This window comes from Phaseolus vulgaris, chromosome 7 (genome assembly GCF_051622355.1).
Source record: "Phaseolus vulgaris cultivar YP4 chromosome 7, ASM5162235v1, whole genome shotgun sequence".
Classification (NCBI taxonomy): Eukaryota; Viridiplantae; Streptophyta; class Magnoliopsida; order Fabales; family Fabaceae; genus Phaseolus; species Phaseolus vulgaris.
The window spans coordinates 44,615,062-44,630,778 of record NC_143504.1 but is presented as its reverse complement, the minus strand read 5'-3'; the positions used below and the strand labels follow the sequence as shown (position 1 = coordinate 44,630,778).

General features: G+C 30.7%; 1 protein-coding gene and 1 long non-coding RNA gene across 4 annotated transcripts; both read right to left on the bottom strand.

The window, feature by feature from the left end:
* Nucleotides 1-393: 393 nt before the first annotated feature.
* LOC150025941 (uncharacterized) lies at nt 394-1,923 on the bottom strand. Its single transcript, XR_016523014.1, has 3 exons — nt 1,118-1,923; nt 797-854; nt 394-692 (listed from the first exon to the last, which is right to left on the bottom strand). It is a non-coding gene; the product is annotated as an uncharacterized LOC150025941 (long non-coding RNA).
* A 42-nt stretch (nt 1,924-1,965) lies between these two features.
* Nucleotides 1,966-6,173, bottom strand: LOC137828802 (cytokinin riboside 5'-monophosphate phosphoribohydrolase LOG3). 3 transcript variants are annotated; one of them, XM_068635509.1, is made up of 7 exons: nt 5,516-6,173; nt 4,663-4,760; nt 4,458-4,488; nt 3,932-4,031; nt 2,590-2,660; nt 2,337-2,480; nt 1,966-2,239 (listed from the first exon to the last, which is right to left on the bottom strand). In XM_068635509.1, the coding sequence occupies exons 1-7, from the start codon at nt 5,633-5,635 to the stop codon at nt 2,144-2,146; spliced, it is 660 nt and encodes a 219-aa protein (XP_068491610.1). In that variant the 5' UTR covers nt 5,636-6,173; the 3' UTR covers nt 1,966-2,143. The 3 variants fall into 3 exon arrangements, with proteins under 3 accessions (XP_068491610.1, XP_068491611.1, XP_068491613.1); XM_068635510.2 differs by lacking the exon at nt 5,516-6,173 and adding an exon at nt 5,243-5,364; XM_068635512.2 differs by lacking the exon at nt 5,516-6,173 and adding an exon at nt 4,839-5,222.
* Nucleotides 6,174-15,717: the final 9,544 nt, after the last annotated feature.

Genomic DNA, 15,717 nt, shown 5'->3' with positions numbered 1-15,717 from the left:
ATAAATAATAGATAAATAACATAACAAAGTAGGTTAGATGTTTTAATTTAAATTTTAAAGAGAATTGTTTGGTTACCTTTCATCTCAAATCCAAATTACTATTTAAACTTCTAAATTTAAGATTAGATGATTAGTGAATAGTTTACTTTCTTTTTAGAGGGTTAAACCTATCTAGTCAGCTTGTTATACTGATTAAAATTTAAAAAAACTTGCTTATAAAAAGTTGTCTGAAATTAAAACTTGAGAAATATAACACTTAAACTTACTGTCATTATATTAAGAAGTTCACCACAAATCAACACGTGGCTTTTCTTCAGAAAAGTAAAGGCAGTGGTTATGTTTGCAAAAAGATATAAATAACAGACGAAAAGAAGGAATAATCGGACATAATTAGAAAATTGCATTTGCAGGTTCAAAAAGCTTCTTAGTTTCTGCATATGGTGAAGCATGTAGATAACATAGACCTTTGATGTGGATAACTTCCTTATCCATCACACAGTAACAATGATCAAGAACTATCCTATGTAGGATGAAAGGTTGACAATATTATGCTACACCCACCAGTCCTTTTAACTTGAGAAAATGTATAGGAGCCATAATATACAAACCATGTTACCTAACATGAAAATAGTACTTGAAAGGTGCTCCACAGGTTAGTGGTCCAGAGATGTGGATGTTTGCCAAAACCAGCACTGCATAACAAACAGTAACCTTTTAGTTTTTAGTTATTAGCCATTAATTGATTGCTAAATACAAGATAAGTTGACTGATATGGTGAAAGCAACTTCCCTCTCACCTCTCTTTTTTCTGTTTTCACTCTTTGCTCTTGGATGAATATGGGTAGCTATTGTGTTCTGTTCAATATGATAATGAAACATATACTCAACAAGGTTAGCATTGGATCACTTTCTTCTTAATTCAACAATTTTAGAGTGAAATGTTTAAAAGGAAGAAAAAGGGGCAAAAAGAAGTACTACAGGGAACTTTGTGTGGATAATTTTGTCAATGCCTCTCTTTTCACTTTCATAGATCACAAAGAAAATATCTTCTCTACATAGCTGTATCTAAGTACTAGGAAATTCAAAAAGGAATTGTCAAGATCTTATTGTAATCTTACCTTGGTGGATGCTGTGTTTCCTTTAGTTCCCTCTTGGCCATGCCATCTATGTTTCAGCCAATATTTCAATGCAAAGCATCATAAATGATGAGTATGCGACCACTCAAAGCTTCTGGAATTAGCTCCAAACCAAAAGACCCAACTGTACCAAGAAGTTCTTTCAGCCACTGGCAATTGATGGATGATACTAGGACCAACCATGGCTATCATATTGTCCACAGTTCCATGCATGTGGCACATGATCCCTTACCTTAGGCCTACAAGCAAATGGCCCCTCGCATAGTTTGAACTCTGAACCCCACATAGTCCTCTGTAACACATGGCAATGTCACATTTGCTTGGCAACTGAGGGGCCCAAAAGCTGAAATATCATATGTGCATGATGGGGTAAACTGAATCTACCTCAGCATTTCTTATAATTTGACGTTAAATTTTGGTGAGTAGCTCACAAACTGCAGCCTCTATGTCCAACTATGTGAGGAAATGCACTCTCAACCAGCTATTCCACTTGCATTCAAGAATTGGCTGTTTGTGGGGTCAATTTCTTGTATTTTGTCTTTAGCTCGCCAAAACATGATCAACTCTAAAATCAGCTCTCAAGAACATATATGTCAGTCGATTTCTTAATTATTAGCAATTTATTCAAGTTGAACTATAGCCCGTTGATTCTGTTCGTCATCAAGTCATGTATCTAAGTGATTTTGTGTGTTTGCTGCTCTGCTCGGCCAAATAACATACTAGATGCTTTTATAAAGTCAGCACATTAAAGATCATTTAAACGTAAAATTAGTTGAGGTGGAGCAATACGTTAAGCAGCCCCTAATACTTACAACTTAAAAGGAAATCAGTTTCACAAGGGAACAAAGTAATTTCACATATTCAGGTCAATACCGGTACTTTACAAAAGAAATTTCTTCTTCTTTTTAGAGTAAGAACAAAAAACAGAATACTGATATTCCACACTAGCTTCTTCCACCTCCAAAATTCTATCTAGAGTCATCTTCCGTGCATATGAAGCAAACTCAGCTACCTTGAAATGTCATACTCTTCGGGATAAGTGAGTTGTTGCTCCATCTGCCAGCTCAACTTGGAAGCAACACTTTCGTGACAGGGAACATAGTCCTGTGAATTTAACATAAAATATATCATTTTCTGCTTAATTCTGTGGAAGAAAAAGTGTTGGTTGGTTGGTTGGTTGATGTCATCCTATGAAAATTACCTCCAATTTCTTTACTAACTCTTTTGATGTTGGTGCTGACACAATAATGTGGCGGGCGTTAGGACTAATAAATCCCTCTTCCACAGCTTTATCAATAAATGATAGCAACGAATTGAAGTATCCATCAACATTTACTAATCCCACCTGCAAGTTGTGAAATGTCAAATCTAGTTAGGCTAAAAGAACAAGGAACCTCCAAAGAATAAATTAGTTAATAATATAGGTCTCCAACAAAATGGTACAAGTCAATTACCGGTTTGTCATGGATCCCAAGTTGAGCCCAAGTTATGACTTCGAGAAGCTCCTCTAGAGTCCCATAACCACCTGCATGCATGTAACTTGCATAAGTTTATATATCATTTAATACAAAAACATAAGGTAAGCTACCCATGATTGAGATGGTAATTAATAGACTAGCAGAAGAAAGAGAACCTGGAATTTATTTTAACAGTATGAGAACCAGTTTTCACTGTTGGTTTCATTTCAACCGGGTTGTCTCTTTCGCCACAATTTAGGACTTAACTATTCCATATTTGGATGCATGTAAGTAATGTTTACTATTTTGTATGTACCCTTTGGTTTGTTTCAAAAATGCCATTATGGATGTTATAGCATGAAGTGAGAGGTCGTTAAGGACATCTATTGGTTTTGTCTTCATACTCTCCCTCTTATTTACTCTTGGAAATTGAGGAATCCACCTTCATACGAGGGATCCCAAGATAGAGAGTGATTGACAGCTTTGTCTTTGCGTTCCTCCTTTATCTTCTCTAATTTTCAGCACTCAATTACTTTCAGAATTATAACAACTAAGAATTAAAAGCCTTTGAAAAGGGTAAGGCATTATTCCATGTCAGGTGCAGGTGCTAGTTGGAAACGTTATCTTGTGATAGTTCTTCTTTAGCTTTACTTTCCCTTCACAATTAAATGCAGGAAGTTTGGTACAAAACACGTCATATTTCCAAGGAAAGTAGCGGCAAAAATAGTACTCAACCAGAACCACAGTTGCTCAGAGCCGCAGAGGTTTTGAAATTTTAGCCACATATGTTAAGGGCTCAGGGAAAGTCAGCATCAGCTACTTCTGAAGGGTCGCTCTCTAAACGTCGTAGCATTGGGATGTATGAATTATTAAGAAAGAAAAGTCACAAACCGGTTTTGCAGCAGTGCCAAATTTAATTGATTAAAAATCTCACACTAGTTTAATACTCCTTAAAATTACAAATTCCTCGTCCATTTATGCATACTCAAAGTACATGACTAGTCCACAATATTACGTAAGACTTCAAAACCAAACATACACAAGTATGTAACAGCTAATGCCTAGTCAACATCAACAACATTCATGATTAGGCGTGGTAAACCTTTTAATAATATTCAGATAAAAAAAGTTTAACAAAGTGAAAAACCAATACCAATTTGTTGAATGCTGAATAAGAAAATAGCACAGGAGATCATGGGAATATTTTATTCAACTATTATTCTCAAAAGAATAAAACACTGAGATATGGTCAATGGTACATGATAAAACTAGAAAGCTTCAAGCACCTTGATATTTCCACTTTTTCTAATACAACCAAGTATTATCAGTTCATGCTAACCTGGTAAGGCAATAAAGGCATCTGAATGCTTGGCCATCTCTGCCTTCCTTTGATGCATATCAGCTACAGCCTTTACTTCTCCCACTGTTTCACCAGTTAGCTGCAAAAGGAACCATTGCACAGGGGATGGAGCAGATAATAAGATCAACAAAATAAAGAGAAAAGTAGCAGCTAAGCAATTATGAGAGTTGAAGGATTGTTTATTTCATGCTTTACTTTCATGCTTTACCTAGCTATACAGACATCAATAATTTATAATCCAAGGGATTGAAACTAAAAACCAAAAACAAAACAAACAGAAAAAGTTTTTAGCCAATGAAAGAAAACCTGCAGAGGGAAAAGATGCTGAACTTAAAAAGACATCACTTGCAAAAGAAAAAAAAAACACTCTTAATCTATACCCAAACGTGCTCAAAGAAGATGTTCGATAAAGAGAAACAAGTGAAATAAAAATAAACAAGTTGGAAAATTTTATTATAGAGAAGAAAAAACTACAAGCATTTTTAGCTGGCTGAAGCAGACATACCTCTCGAGGCATGAGTGTCTTGGGAATAACTCTGCAAGAGACAATAACATGACAAATAGAGTCAATGGAGAAAGAGACCAACACAAACACAATTGGCTCTGATTTCTTGATCGTCCCCTTCCACCCAAAATCCTTGGGAGAAAATAGAGAAAGAGAAAACTTTACCATAAAAAAGTGTGTGAGGAAAAGAGAGAGAGAGTGATACCCAATGACATGCCGACCACCATCATGAACAGCTTGGGAAACCAAACCCATTAAGCCAATGCTTCCTCCTCCGTAGACCAGATCAATGTTCCTAGAGACCTTCAGAGACCATTAACAACATAAACAATCTAGAAAAATTAGAGTAACAGAAGCAAATAAGAAGGTTTATGATAATACGATGTCAATAACACAAAAGCAAAAATGATGATTCGTTTGGAAAAAGGAAAAGGCCACTGAAAATTATTCTCCAACGCTCAATCAGCAGCAAGCACTACTAAAGTCCGTGCCAAGTGTTCTGTCCAGAGCTACTGAGCTTAATAAAGTTCAAGAAACAAAAAAAAATGGATACTTTTTATGCTAAGGTGAAAGGCGCCATAGATATCTAAACACATGAGCAAAAAAAATTGGGCATGGTTTTGATCGACTGACCCTTTGGTTGGTGAATAATGATGGAAAAGTAAAAATTTAAAAAAAAAAACACAATCTAACATTAAACAGAAGCTAAACACAAACTCAACCTAGAAAAAAAAATGAAATCTATGTGAATTTCGACTTGCAGAAGCAAGTTACAACTTGCAAACCTGGTATGAACAGAACGAACTAGTCCAACTGAAATTATCAATGGAACTAGATCATTCAAGACGTCATATATGACAAAGTTGAACCATTTTCACCTAATCCATTAATTCAGCTCACTTATAATGAAATAAAAAACATGACACATTCTTTTTATTAAACCCCCAATGAAACAGAAGGTAAAACAGAAGGTTACTTACTTACCCTTTTATTTCTCCAAAAAAAGAACAAGATATGGGCAAGAAAAGCATAAAAGCATAATGGAATTGTATATATACCAATTCATTGCCAAGCTCAATGGCAGCATCTTGATAGCTTCTCTTTTTGCCAGGGCTACTCCCACAGAAGACACAAACCCTCTTGAACTTTGACACCCTTATCTCACCGTGTGTCTCCATTGGTTTGATGTAACAAGTTAGTATAGTACTACTCAACCTAGTTTATGCGTATATATGTGTATATTCACACACTCTGTGTGTTTGTGTCACTCTTCTTACTGCTTAGGTACTGCAATGCTATAACGATTGGGCTAGGAGGTTGCTATTTGGTACCTTCCCTTGTTGATGAAATCTTAATCATCCATCCATGTTGCATCCATGTGTCATGATCAACATTCTCTCAACTACACTCACCTCACTCAGTGCCTATTTTGCTTCCTTTGTTTGCTTCACCACCACTCTTCTGTGAATGGGGTTTGTATATATAGAGAACAGCAGCACCCCATTGGGCATCGTCGCACGTGAGTAGTGCCTAAGTAGCACGCGCGGACTACTGTTGTTGTGCGGTCCCAACCTACGCCCCCTTCTGTTCTGCCTAATCAACATTGTCACAAAACATTCTTCCAATAACAAACAACATTACGTGTACTCTAATCATCACGTTTTTTTTCTAACACACATCAACACCACCACCTCAATTCCTCTTCTAAACAACCTTAATTAATCACCACCTTCCACTTCTCATCTTATCTTAAACAATAATAATAATAATAATAATAATTGTATACACATGTGTAAACTCTTCATCGCAATTTTAAAAAATTATGTAATTTTACAAGATCAAATTTAGGGTTTTCTAAATTTTTATTACCTTCTATACTTTCTCTTTTCCCACTCTATCTCTCTTTTTTCTTTTAAGTTACATATGCATTTCTTATGTTTTGCATCGTATACCTAGTTTTTTTTTTTTAATTTGAAAAAAGTTGTACTTACTTTATACTATAGAAATTCGAAATCAAGGGATGTTGGATAAAGAATGATACCTTCTTAAGTCTTCTTCATTATCTCCTTTATGAAAGACGATGTCCATGTTGATTTCCTTTATCATCTACCATTCACTTTCTGGTTTTCTTTCTTCCTTTATTCAATTTGAATACTCTAAATTCCAACTTCACCTAATCGTCTTTGCATTGTATTATGCCATAAAATTTCCCATGGTACATACCCGTTGTCCTATAACGAATAACTAACTTCAGGTAGTTGAGAAAATATATTTTATTTTTGTTTTCTTACCATTTATAAAAAAAATGTTTTATGTTATTTATAATAATTTATATAGTAAATGATAACAACATTAATTTTTTTTTGCAAATTCAGTAGGGAAGAAATTAAAAAAAAAAAATCTGTGTTAATTTTGCTTCTAACCTTTGGTTGTAGACTAATTTAGTCATCTATTAATTTGTTATTCACCAGTTTGCATAATTGTTACACAGTTACATTTATGGAAGGTATGTTATCTATTACGCAACATTTTGTATATTATTTTAATAAAATGTACCCAAAAAATTATTTCTGCAACAAGAGAATAAAATATTAATTATGCAAAGCAAAACAAAAGAAAAGTGTACCGTCAGTAGTAAAATGGTCCCAAAACATGTTAGTATTCGGTATTAACCGAATTATATGGATTTGAATGAATTAAGTAAAATATGTATTAATAATAATTAAATCATTAAACACCACTTACTATAATATCAATAATCTTTTTACAGATATTTTCCTTATCAACAGTCAAAACTCAAACGATAAAAAGAAGAAAGAAGAGAACTACAAAAGAGAAAATTCAATTGTTCAATTGTTGAACATTAGTCCTCATCCTTTACCAAATAACAAAAAGCAAAGAGGAGATATTTAAAAAAAAAAAAAATATCTGGCCATATGAATAATAGGACAGAACTTACAAAGAAGTTTTTAAGATATTAAATTCTAATAGAAGATACTTGTATTAAAACATTAGATTTATGTAGCCAGAAATAGGTTTTTAACTATAAGTTCATTAACCTATTCTCCTTCCTTGGTCAATAAAGCTTTCACAGAGCAAATAGTGCAGAAATGAACCGAAAGGAATTGGTGTGCATAATAAACATGAATCCTTGAAAAGGAAAGGGAAAAATGGAATAGTGAGAATAATTGGAGCATCTGAAAACAAAAGAAAAGAAAAAGAAAAGAAAAGTTGGATGATTGGGGCGGTGAGGGTTGATATTAATGGGAAAGAATAGAATGGGCTTATCCAAGAAAATAAGTTATCACAGCCACTCAGTAACCATAATAGTGCCAATTATGTGCGCAAGTGCAACACTGCCATTTTGGTTCCCCTCTCACCCTTCCCACTTCATCTCTTTTCCATTGGTTCTTTGCCCAAAAGTGTTGAACAAATCACATAAAAAAGGTTCCTATCTACAAGGGGACTGCGTCACTAACCAAATCATTCATCTATTACTTTCCAACCAACCAAACTCTGCATACTTAACCAAAAAATCCCACCACAAAAGGAAAACCAGAAACCATGAAATTTGGCATTAAAAAAAGTGAGGATGGAGCAATTAATTAATCCGTGTGAATGGGCAACCCTGACAATTATTTTTATTTTAAAAAACTAGTTTATGGTGAACAAGTTATGGGTAATAGCAGAAGCTACTTAAGATGGTGCTCTAGTGCTGTTGAGCAATGTGCATTGATGATTGAATAAGAAAACATCAGTGGGTAGTGCCCTATAACACCTGTGCCCTCATCCACCCTACCTTACTCGACACACATGTTATACGCATAGGAAACATTTGATTTTTATTTTACACGCCCCTTTCCATTACCCATATCCTCTCTTCCACAATTCTTCAAGCACCTTGTCCCCATCCTCACTCTCATTCATTGCCTACCTATCATTTTTCATTCTCCTCAAATTGATCACCCATTTCAATTTTAAACCCATTTCCCTATTTCTAAACACTTTTTATGGGTTTTTTTGGCTTATTCACACGCATTACTTAATCGGTGCCGTATTGTTTATATAGCTGTTTTGTCAGGATTGCTGCGACTCAACCCATGCCTTTATGCTGCTAATACTTATATTATGTTCGTTTTAGGGCTCCAATCCCAAGGTACTCCTTCTGTCTTTCTTCTTTTGTTTTTATTTATTCCTACAACACCTCTATTTCTCTACTTCTTCCCCTCTCACGTGTTTAGAGATCATAAACTCCTTCCTCATGGGGATTCACCTTATATCTTTGAATATTCATCTCAACTTGCATGCGCGTTTAAAACCATTTTTTTTTCTACTTTTCAAATCATTATCCTAAACTAAATGCTCAACCAATTACTACTACATATACCTTTTATTAAAAACTACGCTAGAGTTACATTACTACGCCATTTAAATATCTCGTTTTCACCTTCTTAGCCATCACTGTACAAATCAACTACGTTTACAAATACATATACATGCCCTAGGGTTTATAATTAAGCACTACCAAGTTCGATGCTTTTAATGCCATTCGGCATACTTTATTGATGCCACTACACACCAAGGACACTAATCCAAGGTTTTTCTACAATTCTTCCTCGATTCTCCCAAATTTTAAAGACTTGGTCTACATAATACACTCTTCAACTCGTAGTGAACAATAGTAATACAAGTACAATATGTTAATTTTGTGCTAAATTACTAAGATTTCGAGAAGTGAACAACACTGAGATAATATATGAGGAATCCGTATTTGATTTGGGTAAGTAAAGAATACAAAGACAATAGTAAAATGAGCAGTTAGATTTGAGAGTATTATAATACATTTAGATATAACTAAGTGAACTTTAATTGTGAGGAAGCTTCGTGTAACGGAATCTGTGTTTGATTTTTATTACATGTGAAAAATCGATAATTCATGTTCCTAAACTTGCTAAAAATATGAAGGCCTTTAGAGAGGGTGTTACTCATACGTTGTTGAGCATATTGTTTATAAAACAAGGTTTGTTAATTATTTTATTGAGTCACACTTAGTTCCAGAAGGAGTTCAATAAGTCTTAAACTCCTTTGTTTTTTTAGCGGATAACATATATAGATGATTTAGTAGACCTTTTTGAACCTCATACTTCAAGAGACCTTTTTGAACCATAACAACATTAATTTAAGTTTAACAAATTAAAGTTTCATAAATAGTTTTTAGCTTTATGGTTTAGGTTTCAACTTTATGTTATTTTTTAATTAGTTTTGATGGAAATTTGATATTTATTAACTAAAGATAAGAACATTTCTTAGATTTCATAGATGCAGACGTCTCACATAGATTTTATAAAATTGAATTAGGTTTAAAGTTCATTTTGTAAGATGGTACTCATAATATAACATACGAGTTGGTAGATCTCTGCATGAGAAAATATTGTATATTATATAACTTAGTGTAAACTTAACCGAAATTATAAAAGTGAGTCTGACTTTAAGTTCACTAATTAAACTTTTTTAATTTAAATCAAACAAATAGTTTTCACTTTCTCACTAAGATTCATTTGATGGGAAAAAATGGGATTAATTTTAAAATGGTGTTAAAAGTAGTAATAATAAGAATAGTAATAAAATTATGATAATAGTACCTTCACGAAAAAACAAATTGTTACAATTTATGATTTGATAATAGTTTTTTATTTTAATAATAATTATATCAATTTTTTAATTGTATTTAATACTTTTTATTATCATAAAAATATGTACCTTCACGAAAAAGGCATTTCTACTAGTTTTATTTCATAAACAGATAGCCTACGTATCGTTATTCTCATTCTGTCGTTAATTGTTACTCTCACTGTAGTTTTACAATTTCTTCACTATGTTGCTCTCTTTTGCTCAGGGTTGTTGTTTCACATAGCACTAATTTTATTTTTTAAAATTTATGAAATTTAATTAGTTTTAGTTTTAAAATAAATTTATTTTAAACTTTTTTTATTTTGTTAAAGTTAATCTAAAATACAATTATGTATAACTAACAATAATAATCAGTGAAAATAACAACGATCCTATCCAGTAATCTACAAGTGATTATGACATGAACAGGAAAAAACGGATTATGTCTTAAATGTAAAAGGATTTCTTTTGAAAAAATAAACAATCCATAAATACTTTTCTTGATGTTACCCTCATTTTAATAAAATATATTGTTTCAAAAATTGCATTTTAGAAAGAAAGAAAAAAATTACCAATCACTCCCAATATACTTTGGAATCTACAAATTTAGTGTATTGAATTTTTATTTCGGTCAAAACTTTTGGAATCTTCTACTTTTTTTTGTTAATTATGTAGAGGAGACCTTGTTTCTAGAAAATTCACATTTGAGTAAACCAACTTAAATATCTTTAATTTATTCATAAAAGTTAGTATTTTAGCCTATATATACTGCATAATATAAATGTTTCTTTCATGTAAATAATATTTTAAAAAATTTATATTATAATTAAGATTCATAATAAATAAATAATTTTAAACATATAAATTATATTTTAATTCGTGATAAATAATCTATAGCGTGATACAAAGTTGTTTTTTACTTTGAAATCCAATTTAGAAATAAAAAGGAAAGATAAGAAGTCAACAAAAAAATCTGAAAAAAAATATTTTTGAAAATTAATTCTTAAAATGGATATCCTAAAAAATAACTCATAAACACTTTCATTCAAAATGAGTATTTTAATTTAGGCTTCACAGTTTTAATCATTTCATCGCCTAAACAAAAGCAAATTTTACCTTTTTATTTGAGTTTTGCGAAATCTTTAATGTTGTGAAGGTGTAACATAACTATGTACAAACAAATAATCCACACAAGATTAAAAAAAATGTATATTTTTTTTCATTTGGGTTTAACAGCAGATTTTACCGTTAAGTTTTCACATTTTTACACATTTTACTATATAAATTTAAATTTAATGATTTTGACCACTAATGTTCTGAAATTAAGTACATTTGACCTGTTCGTTTAATATTTATATCCAATGTTAGTATGATGATGAGATGACACAAGTGGTCTAAGTTGAAGTTTTAAAAAATAAAAAGAAACATAGAATTTTTCATTAAATATGAGAACTAATAATGATGTTTAAAGTTCATATGATGTTCCTTTTCTCCTTTCTTCAAATGTTTAAAATTTCAAATTGGTCTTTCTTCTCCACTATTCTTGTTGCAGTGTTGCTCATGTGGGTTCCAATTAATGTACTTCGTTCCATTTCTTCTCCATTGTTTTTCTTACAAGCCAAATGTCATAGGCATTATCATCTAAATACTCTACATTGTGAAGGAGAAGGGTTTAATGTTATCAAGCTTTTGGAATATTGCTGCATTGTGTCTTGAGGATTATAATTGTATTACATTTATTTATTTTGACATCGAATGTGAAATTTGATATTAGTAAGTGGTTTGTTTTGTTTGTTGAGAATTGCAAATATGTTTGGATGGATGCATTAGAAGGAATGAGACAGAGAGCGGTGCAGGAAAGTTCAGACACTTCTCTTAAATGATGTGTCTGTGTCGAACACATATATCGATGTCGACAGTCATACGATACTCATAATACACTTATCGGTGAATTGTTCAATTCAAAAAATATTTGTTGAATTTATAAAAATTATAACATGGTTCTAATACAATTTTAAGAAAGATAAATAAATAATTTTTTAAAAACTTAAATTTATTGTATAATTTTTTATTATGATTATAAAAATAAGAAACAATTTTTTTTGAACTAGTCATGAAAAACATCTTTTTACTCTAAAAAATCTGAAACATACTTGTACACATAAATATTTATTAATATTTATTGTCAATTTATATAATTTATAATTATATAATATATAGATATCTGTATCTGTGTCTTGCATTTTAAAAATTATATGTATTTCCGTGTTTTTGTCTGTGTTAAAATCTGTGCTAATAGGGTTGTTGGGAAAAAAAGTGAATGGTCGATGAGATTGAGGTGCACTCATTGATGTCTGTGACATTGTGCTTCACTACCCTTAGCATACATTATAGCGTTTCTCCCACAATCACTTTCTTAGCTTCTGGGCTCTCGACACATGGCCTGTCTATCAGATATGCTAAATCATTCTCTCTTTTTTTTCGAACAATGCCAACCTAAACAAACACACCACAACTAGGGTGGACAAAACACCAATGTTTCTCGATAAAATCTGTTATATGCATGAAAAACTGATTTTTATAGCATCTTTCTTTTCTCGTACAACCAAAATTCTTTAATGTTCAATCAAACACGAATTTAGATGAGTATTTTGTACTAATTTTAATGATTTTTTTATATATTTGTAAATGGAATGTTATATTATTATATTTTAGAGCACTCACTGTGTATCATTGCAATTTATTTTAAAATGTTTATGGAAAATTTGTGTCTGGTAATATATTTTTATTTTAATTTATTTTTTAAAGAGAGTATTCTTTTAAGTAATTTGGGTGGTTTTATTTCTTTAAAAATTTGGAAAAACAATTATGCTTATCACAAAAAAAATAAATAGAAATAATTCTAAAAAAAAATTAATTGTTATAGTAACTAAATTAGAGAATATTTTAGAAATTAAAAACAATTGGTTTTTAAATTAGTTTATATTATTATTAAATAATTTCTAAATTGATATCTAACTAGTCATTAAGGTTTTAACTACTAATTATTTAGTTTCAAAGTTTGATAACAAAAATCTTGATTGCTAATTACATACCAATTTAAAAATCATTTAACAATAATAGAAACTAATTTAGAATTTTTTTTTTAATCTTTAAACTGGTATCTAATTTAGTCACTATAACAACTAATTATTTTTTTCATTAAAAATTATTTTATTTTTTTTAATGTATATTATATATGAGACCCAAATATGTTTAAATATATATAAAATAGTTAAGAAATGGTTAAATTTATTTTTTTAGAACTCTTTGATTTATGAATTCATTATGATATTTACAGTATCTTTCTATCTGGAGCTCAAAAAATGTATTTTTTAAAATAATTGTAAATATCAGTAAATTTGTAAATATTTTTTAATAAATAGTCGTACTAGTAGTAATACAACAAATACGAGACAATTTTGTATCAATCTAAAGAAAATATTGAGTAACTACTGCCAAAATCAATTGCAAAAATGGTGCCACCAATTTGTTTTTGGTTGGATGAGTCAATCTTGGTTATCCAACTCATCTTGTTTGCTCATGATTTTACTTTCTATTATGTCAATAGTTCAAATTCCAAAGAAAAATTAATATATAATTAATGATTCTCAAAACAATTACTATTTGTTCATGATTTTCCTTTTGCATGGTCTCATAAAGTTGGAGTTAGGAGTAAAAGTCTTTGATTATGCCTACTAATAGAAGTGATGGCTTTAATTTAGTTCAGTCATTTAGAACTTTTTGACCCCAAATAAACATCACTTTTAAGTTGTAACTTTCAATTAGGAAAGTGATGTTGGATTTATTAGGGTCGTTTCACCCCAAAAGTTCCTTATTCTTTTGTACTCATCTCTTCCACTCACTATCAAAGCCTAATTAATTACTGAAGTTGTACTAACGGACAAGTTTTTGTTTAGAAAAAGTCTTTTTCATTCTAATTCCTCTTTTAGTTTCAATTAAGTTGTCACTAGTTGCTTTTGAACTTTGGAAATGATTTCCATGCCTAGTTTAAAACAAAGAATATTTTGTTGCAATCCATTATAATCATTAAATTGTGTTACCTACTTTGAATTAATTCTTAAGGCATTCATAAACTTATTAAATTTAACAAGATAAGTGCATCTCTTAAATATTCACTCATTGAATAGAGGAATAAAGCAAAGCTTGTATACAAACTTTTCAAAAGAAATTAAAATAGAAAAATAGAGAAAAGTTTTTGAATTAGTTTCTCCATTAATTAATTAGTTAAAATTAACTTATGCATAAGTTAAGTAGTAAATTTCTTTTATATGAATTTTTTTTTTTTAAATTTATCTTGTACATAGATTAAATTTTTTATCTTGTAGTAAAAGTTTTTTTCCTTTTATTTTACTTTTTAGAAGTTATTATTTCACATATGTTTTTAATTTAAGAAAAAAACACATTTGAAGTGAAAAAATGCATCTTTAAAGCACAAGAAGGAAAATTCATAAAATTTATGTTAATAGAAAAATGCAAGACAAACCTTTTGGCTGTTAAAAATGAGTAAAAAAATTTATGGATTGAAGAAGGCAACAAGGTTTTCGTGGAAGTTAAAGAAGTATCTTCGTTAACCCTAATATTGATAAATCTCTACTTAAGTAAAAACTACGATGTTTTACCTATTTATTGAGGATGAGGCTATAGTGTAAGATTGGTTAAAGAATCCTTTCATGGTTTAGTAGTCAATGTATAAGTGAAAATGTTAATTTATTAAATTTATGTGATGTTATGAGATTTTTTTTTATTATCAAATTAACTAAAACTTTGGTTGTATTGAAAAATAGTGGGTACGGTTTTGTACAAGGTTTTATGAACATGTTATCAAATTTCTGGTAGATATTAATTATGATTAGTGATAATTAATTATAATTAATCTACTGATAATTTTGAAATGATTATGATAGTATGCACATTAAATGAGAAACAACTCTAAAATAGGATATACTTATTACTAGTCCAAACACTAAAAAAATTTATTAGTAAAAAGTATAAATAAAATAAAAATAGGCACTTCAAATATGTTTCAACCTTTATACAGAAAATAACCAGATCAATCTGCTCAAAACAATCAGACTCTACAGAACAACAAACCAATCCTCAAATATACATGAAAAGAGAGGATATGTCACATCAAAAGAATTCAGCAACCCTCATAAAATCCTGTCAAGACCCTTATACCTAATCTTCCATCAATAAAGGGCAAACCACAATACACACAAAAACAACCCCTAGTAACAATCGAAAACTCACAATAACAATACTCCATATTACAAGACAATCAAATACTCTCACCCAACAACAGGTCACAAAGATTTCTACTCAACAAAAGAGTACACTTTCTTCAAACCTATAATCTTTACTTGCCTATTAACCTGACCGGGAGCTATATTCTCTTTTCATAACCACACCAATAGTAGAAACAAGAACTTGCACAAAAAATCCAACAGTCCTGAACAAATAGTTAAAACAGTTTGCAAAATATCATTTTTTTTTCAAATACTTCATACAACACAGGGGATCCAAGCAC

Excerpts from the sequence above, each read along its gene's own strand:
- LOC137828802 (XM_068635509.1), bottom strand. The coding sequence starts at position 5,635 with ATGGAGACACACGGTGAGATAAGGGTGTCAAAGTTCAAGAGGGTTTGT. Across the intron at positions 4,761-5,515 it reads TTGAGCTTGGCAATGAATTG|GTCTCTAGGAACATTGATCT; the intron begins GTATATATACAA and ends TGGTCTCTGAAG. Across the intron at positions 4,032-4,457 it reads AGACACTCATGCCTCGAGAG|CTAACTGGTGAAACAGTGGG; the intron begins GTATGTCTGCTT and ends TTCCTTTTGCAG.